Source organism: Poecilia latipinna, unplaced genomic scaffold (genome assembly GCF_001443285.1).
Source record: "Poecilia latipinna isolate Pla-1442-1.1 unplaced genomic scaffold, P_latipinna-1.0 Scaffold4768, whole genome shotgun sequence".
In the NCBI taxonomy this organism is placed as follows: domain Eukaryota; kingdom Metazoa; phylum Chordata; class Actinopteri; order Cyprinodontiformes; family Poeciliidae; genus Poecilia; species Poecilia latipinna.
Window position 1 is genome coordinate 1,104 of NW_015117384.1, and position 6,163 is coordinate 7,266.

At 51.7% G+C, this 6,163-nt stretch overlaps 2 protein-coding genes across 3 annotated transcripts in view; both read left to right on the top strand.

Annotated features, from left to right (window-relative positions):
- Positions 1 to 438: 438 nt before the first annotated feature.
- Positions 439 to 3,687, top strand: LOC106943002 (serine/threonine-protein kinase NLK2-like). The gene is made up of 5 exons (XM_015026348.1): positions 439 to 588; positions 758 to 844; positions 913 to 1,111; positions 1,181 to 1,274; positions 2,059 to 3,687. Exons 2-5 carry the CDS (start codon positions 779 to 781, stop codon positions 2,105 to 2,107), a joined length of 408 nt encoding a protein of 135 aa, XP_014881834.1. The 5' UTR covers positions 439 to 588; positions 758 to 778; the 3' UTR covers positions 2,108 to 3,687.
- Positions 3,688 to 3,783: 96 nt separating this feature from the next.
- The window catches only part of LOC106943000 (protein FAM57B-like), a 9,558-nt gene continuing 7,178 nt past the window's right edge, over positions 3,784 to 6,163 (top strand). Inside the window, exons 1-2 of one of the 2 annotated variants that reach the window (XM_015026346.1) lie at positions 3,784 to 5,251; positions 5,758 to 5,841. In XM_015026346.1, coding sequence (XP_014881832.1) covers positions 5,133 to 5,251; positions 5,758 to 5,841 — 203 coding nt within the window. In that variant the 5' untranslated portion in view covers positions 3,784 to 5,132. The remainder of the gene's footprint in view (positions 5,252 to 5,757; positions 5,842 to 6,163) is intronic. The other variant, XM_015026347.1, reaches the window with a different exon arrangement.

Genomic DNA, 6,163 nt, shown 5'->3' on the forward strand with positions numbered 1-6,163 from the left:
TGGCGGCGAGGCTACTAAAGCATGGCGGGCCACCAGGCTTATAATACACTGGGGGAAACCCTGAGTATCTAATAGAAAAAGTTTCAGCAACCTACCTGCATACTGGATGTGGACTGTTGGATGTTAAATTCATGAGCAGTAAATATTGTGCTAATTATCAGCATTGAACCAAAGGCAGCAAGGCAGATGCAGCCTTTAAAACTGTGATGCTTTTTAGGGTCACATAGACTCAAAAAATTGTAACAGCAGCTGCACAGGGGCCCAATTTAATTTTTTGTCAGGGGGCCCAAGATTCCTGGAGGCGCCCCTGCAGATGAATGAAAAGAGGGCCCTGTTCTGGGTCCAGTGGTTCCGGGTTGGTGCTGATTGGAGGTTTATGATATTTTCTCAGCCTGAAACCATTTGTTGTTTGGCTGCTGGTCGATTGTTTTGAATGAATCTGGATCCAGAACCAGAACCGGTTCAACTGATTGTTCTTCTCTGCAGTTGGACCTGATCACGGACCTGCTGGGAACACCACCGCTGTCCGCCCTGGCGTTGGCCTGCGAAGGGGCCCGAGCCCACATCCTCAGGGGACCCCACAAGCCGGTAGGAGGTTCTGCCCGGCCCGCCGATGCTACCAGAACCGGAGGGTTCTGGTGTTGGCCGTGTTGGGGCACGTGATGCTTCCTCACAGTCAGCTGAGCAGCGGCCAATCAGACGCCTCTGGGTTCCGGTTGGTTTTGGTCAGTAATGGGTTCTGGTTCTGGTTCTGCAGCCGTCGCTGTCGGTGCTCTACATGCTGTCGGACGGCGCTACCCACGAGGCCGTTCACCTGCTGTGCCGCATGCTGGTGTTTGACCCGGTGAGTGGTTCTGGTTCTGGTTGTGGTTCCGGGTCTGGTTCCGGGTCTCAGCCGGGTTCTGTGTGTAGGCCAAGCGGATCTCCGGCGGCGACGCGCTGTCCCACCCGTACCTGGACGAGGGCCGGCTGCGCTACCACACCTGCATGTGCCGCTGCTGCTACTCGGTGGCCGGCGGCCGCGTCTACACGCGCGACTTCGAGCCGGCGGCCGAGCGCCCCTTCAGCCACAGCTACGAGAACAGCCTGCTGTCTGTGTGGCAGGGCAAAGGTGGGTCGGAACCGGGCCCGGTCCGGGAACCTCCAGAACCGGGCCTGACGCTGCCGTCTGTCCTTCCAGAACTGATCCATCGCTTCATCACAGAGCACCAGCAGGGCAAGCGGGTCCCGCTCTGCATCAACCCCCAGAGCGCCGCCTTCAAGACCTTCATCAGGTGAGGGGGCGGGGTCTCCATGGCAACCGCCGCCTGGGGTCATCTGGGTGGGGGGAGTCCTGGATCTGGACCCTTTGCACGTGACGTCACACTCTTCAGTACTCCGCCATGTCGGCCGTCAAAGCCACCAATCCGCTGCTGGTCACCTCATGTCGCTTCAAGTTAGGTGATGTCACTTTAAAAATGTCCGCAGGGCGCCGCGCGGTCGGCTGCACCGACGGACAAGGACTGGACCAGACGTCCTATTGTATAACTTTTAATGATGGACAGCAGCTCATAAGGACAGGCAGATTTATACAACGTACCAAGATTAATGTCCATAAACGTCATGTCCAACAAGGAGAAGGTAGGCAACTCGGTAACCATGGAAACAGCGCTCCACCATCCTGTAGCCTAGCAGGTTAGCATCTTCCGTACGTTTTTATTGCTGCTCCGGTGTAAAGGGAAACGCCAACAGTGACAGAGACACGAACCATGTGGTGTGAATTCAGGCAAAGTCGGACCAACTCAAGGTTCTGGTCGGTTTCTGAGCCAGCTGCTGTACATCCTGCGAGCCCAACCAGGTGAGTCCGGATCAAACGAGCTCGACAGGAACCAGGAGAAACTGGCAGAAACAGCTTGGGAACAGATTTCAATCGCTCTGTTCAGTCCATCAGAGACGTACTGCAAAGGGTCCAGATCCTGACCCGGGTCCAGATCCTGATCCTGATCCGGGTCCAGATCCTGGTCATGTGATGTCATTGCTCTACTTCTTGTTGGGTCATGTGATGTCATCGGTCCTCAGGTCCACGGCGTGGCATTCCTCCAAGGTCTCCAGGAAGGAGGAGAGATGAAGGCTTCGGATCTCCATCATCATCATCAGCCGGCGGGCGAGTTAGCTCTCTCTCTCTCTCTCTCTCTCTCTCTCTCTGTCTCTCTGTGTACGACCCAAACGGACCGACCTCATGTTGATTTGTTCTGGTTCTGCCGGATCCACCTGGACACGCCCCCGGCGCCGGAGCCAAGCTGCTGCTGGAGCACTGGGACGGGTCAGAACCGGGTCAGAACCCGCCCGCCTCCTCTAATGCTCCTCATGTCTCACTGTGTTGTCGTTCTGTGGCGTTGCCATGGCGACAGTAGTGCAACCTCACCAGATGTAGCAGGTCTAACCACGCCGGTTCTGGTCCGGTTGTGACCCGGATCATCAAGAAAAAAAACGACTGGATTAACTCAGAGACCAGAACCTTTCATCTAACCCAAGTTAACCTCGGACCGGTACCAACTGGACCCTGTTACCTCAGAGTTCTGCAGAACTTTTGGACCGGGACCAGAACTCTGGATAGTTTTGTAACGTTCCTCCAGTTTTACCTCCTCCTCCATTTGTAACCCGGTTCTGACCCGGTTCTGGGAGCAGGACTTATCAGAGAAAATGCTGGTGGCTTAGTTCTGGTTCTGATCACTCCGGCGCCCAACTGGACCGGGTCTCAGAACCCGACCCGCTGCCGGTTCCTCCAGTGACCCAACAGAACCTCCCGTCCACAGCAGGACCGTTCGGACCTTCTGGTTCTGGTTTGGTTCCGGTTCTATTTCAAAATAAAATCACGACCCAAAAAACCAAAATGGAAGAAATCATGAGAAAACTTCTGGTTCTCCAAACGGTACCAGAGATCCGGGCCGGACCTGATTTAATTTGGACTGGCTGTGGTTCTGACAGGTCATCAGAACCAGGCCGCTGAGATGACAGAACCAGAACCAGAACCTGGGTTGCTGTTAAGACTGGGACCGGTTCTGGTTTCCAGCAGAATGACTTTGCCGACGGTCTGGGTCAGAACCGTCTGAAGGGAAGATCAGAACCGCCAAACCGGGTCGGGTCCAGAGTGTCGGAACCATGGCTCCCTGGAGGAACCTGCTGCTGACTTGGTTCCGTTTGACCCGAGGGCCCGGCTACAGTGGCACCAGAACCTCCTGTAAATGTGCATGTGTGTTTATTCCCCGTGAGGTCCAACAGAACCGGTCCAATGGAAACTGGTACCGCTTCATTCAGCCTCTTCCAGGAGGAGTTTTGTGTGATTCCTTTGGTTCTGGTTCTGGTTCCGGGTCCAGTTCTGGTTCTTTCCTGCAGTCTCCAGATTCTGGAGGAAAAATCTGTGACCTGGGATTACGGACTGGGCCGGTTCTGGTGGACCCAGAACAGAGCCGGAGGATCTGGTTGTAATCCGGTTCCTCTGCGTTGGTCAGAACCTCTAGAACCCGTTTTCCATTTTAGAACCTTTAGAACTCGATGTTTATTATTCTGAATATGGCTCCGATGTTTCTGTCCATTTTAGCTCAAAGTTCTGTTTGGTTCTGTTCTGGTTCTGGTTCTGTTCTGACAGATACTTGAATTTAGAATCAAACTAGTGATGGTGAATAAAGAAATGGACACTGGACCGGACGGTTCTGCTGGTTCTGCCGTGTCGTTTGTTCACCCGGGTCGGACCGGGTCGGGTCGGGTCGGGTGTACCTGCTGCCTTCTTCCTGAAGTGAATGTGAAGGTTTCTTCAGATCAGGAGGCCGATAAACGACTGAAACGTTTAAATGTTAAGTTGAACTCTAAGGACCCTGACCTCCAGTTTGGCTCTAGACGTTGCCATGGAGACGACTGATGGCGGGACAGGCGGCCACGAGACACAGCAGGTCACTGCTGAAAGCTAAGAGTATTCATAGAAAGTTGAGTGGAAAGAAAAAGTTACCCAGTTAGAACTGCAGCCTTGACTCGATAGTTGAGCAGAATCCAGTCAGCTCCTCCTGATTCGTCACTCTGGAACGTTTCTCCATGGATGGATGTGAATCTAATCCTGTTGCCATGGAGATTAAATGATTTCTCAACACTCCGGTTCCTGTCCGGTTCCGGTCTGGCCCAGGTTTTGATGAGGAGTAACATGATGGAAAGCTTATAGCTGGTTTTCCATGAGACCGCCCCTTTAAAACAGAGCTGGTGTAGAAACAAGAGGTCTCACTCTGACAAGCAGTTAAAACCAGTTAGTTCTTTCTGCAGGGACATTTATGTAGTTTAACTACTGAGCAGCACGTCATGATAAAATGACTCAAAGCTAAAGTACAAAGAACTGTTCAGTGAAGCTCCTATTGAAAAGTAAATTTATTTCATTTACTCATCAAGTGAAACATAGATAACTGAAGTTTTAACACCTTTATTTCTCTTCATCATGATGATTTTCTGCTTATAAATAAAAACACATTAAAGACCAGAATATTACAGCAAATGATTTTGGGAAACAGAAATGTCTTCTTACTGAGAAGTTTGTATAAAACTTCATTAAAGGCCATTTTTAAAGCGGTTCAATAAATCGCTTCTCCTGATTAATTGAATGTTACTGACTGCGGTCGCCATGACAACACAACCATGGCTATGAAAATAAATCTGCTCAGGATTTTAATGAAAGTAACTGATCTCATTAAAGCTCTGCATAAAATCTGGATTCTCACCGGATCCAGATTAAAATTCAGGGACATTTTATTAATCCCAACCAGAGATTAAACCTGATGGAGTTATGCGAGTACAAGCTGAGTTCTGATTGGCTGGCTGACATTTAGGGGGTGGAGCTTCAGCATGCTGTGTCTGGGTCTGGTTCTGGTTCTGGGCTGAAACTGAGGGACAGAAACAGAGAAGCTCTGAAGACAGAACTGCTCCTGGTCCGGTTCTGATGCGGTCCAGAACTGGCCCTGATCCTCCCCTGGGGATTAGCTCCTCCCCCATCACCTCTCCTCTTCTCCAGGTGGCTGCAGGAAGCTCCGCCCCTCTGATCCTCTCTCTGAGCTGCTGACACACACACTCTCTCTCTCTCCCCGTCTCTCTTGCCCCGGTCCGGTCCGGTCAGCATGCTGGGCCTGCTGGCTGCTGGTTCCATTTTCTTCCCGGGAATCTTCCTGGCATCAAAGCAAATCCTGGAGCAGCTCATGGGATGGAGTGAGGTGGACGCCGTGGTGATCTCAGCACGGTGACACACACACACTGAGACACACACACATCCCTGTTATGCAAACTGAGGACTTTGCATTCCCCTCCATCCATTTCTCTGTGTTTGTTTATTCAGTTGTTTCCTCTGATCCAAACCATCACTAGTCTGTTCCCTGGACCAGAACCAGAACTCCCACCTGGGCTCCTCTATATGTACCATGTAAGAGCACACACCCTCCTGATCCGGTCCGGATTGGGTCCAGTTTGGTCTGATTGCTTGTCTCAGTTTCTGATTGTTCTGGTTTTGATTTGTTTCTTCATTAACTAATGGTTCTGGTTCTGGTTCTGGTCCGGTTTCCATTCTCTCGTTTTGTGCTGCCCCCCCCCTTCCCGGTAATGAACCGGAAATAAAGCTGTGTGTAACTATGGCAACGACATGGCAGCCATAGTTACACACATCTACTAGGCCATATTGCCTAGTAGATGGTCACAGGCAGTTACCATGGCAACCAAGAGTCAGTCTAACCAGTGCTCCCTGTCCTCCAGTCTGGTGTCATCTCTCCAGGCCGTCATGGCGTCCTCGGCCGGATGGACCATCGTCTCGTCCTGCAGGGATGTTATGGAGGACAGGTGAGGACGTCCTGCTTAGTTTTCCTCCAGTGTCACTGTAAAAAGATTAATTTGTCCTCCTGTGATGACATCATCAGATGACATCATCAGTTCCTGTCAGCCTGTAATCTAATTGCCAATCTGGGATTATCGAGCCGAGCGGCAGGTTATTTCAGTCGCTGGCTGATCCTCCTCGCTGAGCATGCTGGGAAACGGTGGGGGGGGGGTTTACTGGTTTCCTGATTTCCCAGTCAAAGTTCAGCACTGGTCCGACTCCCATTTGGTTACCAAATCACAGCGAGAGCAGAAAGGAACTCTGGGAGAGCGAGGCTCACCTGAGGGA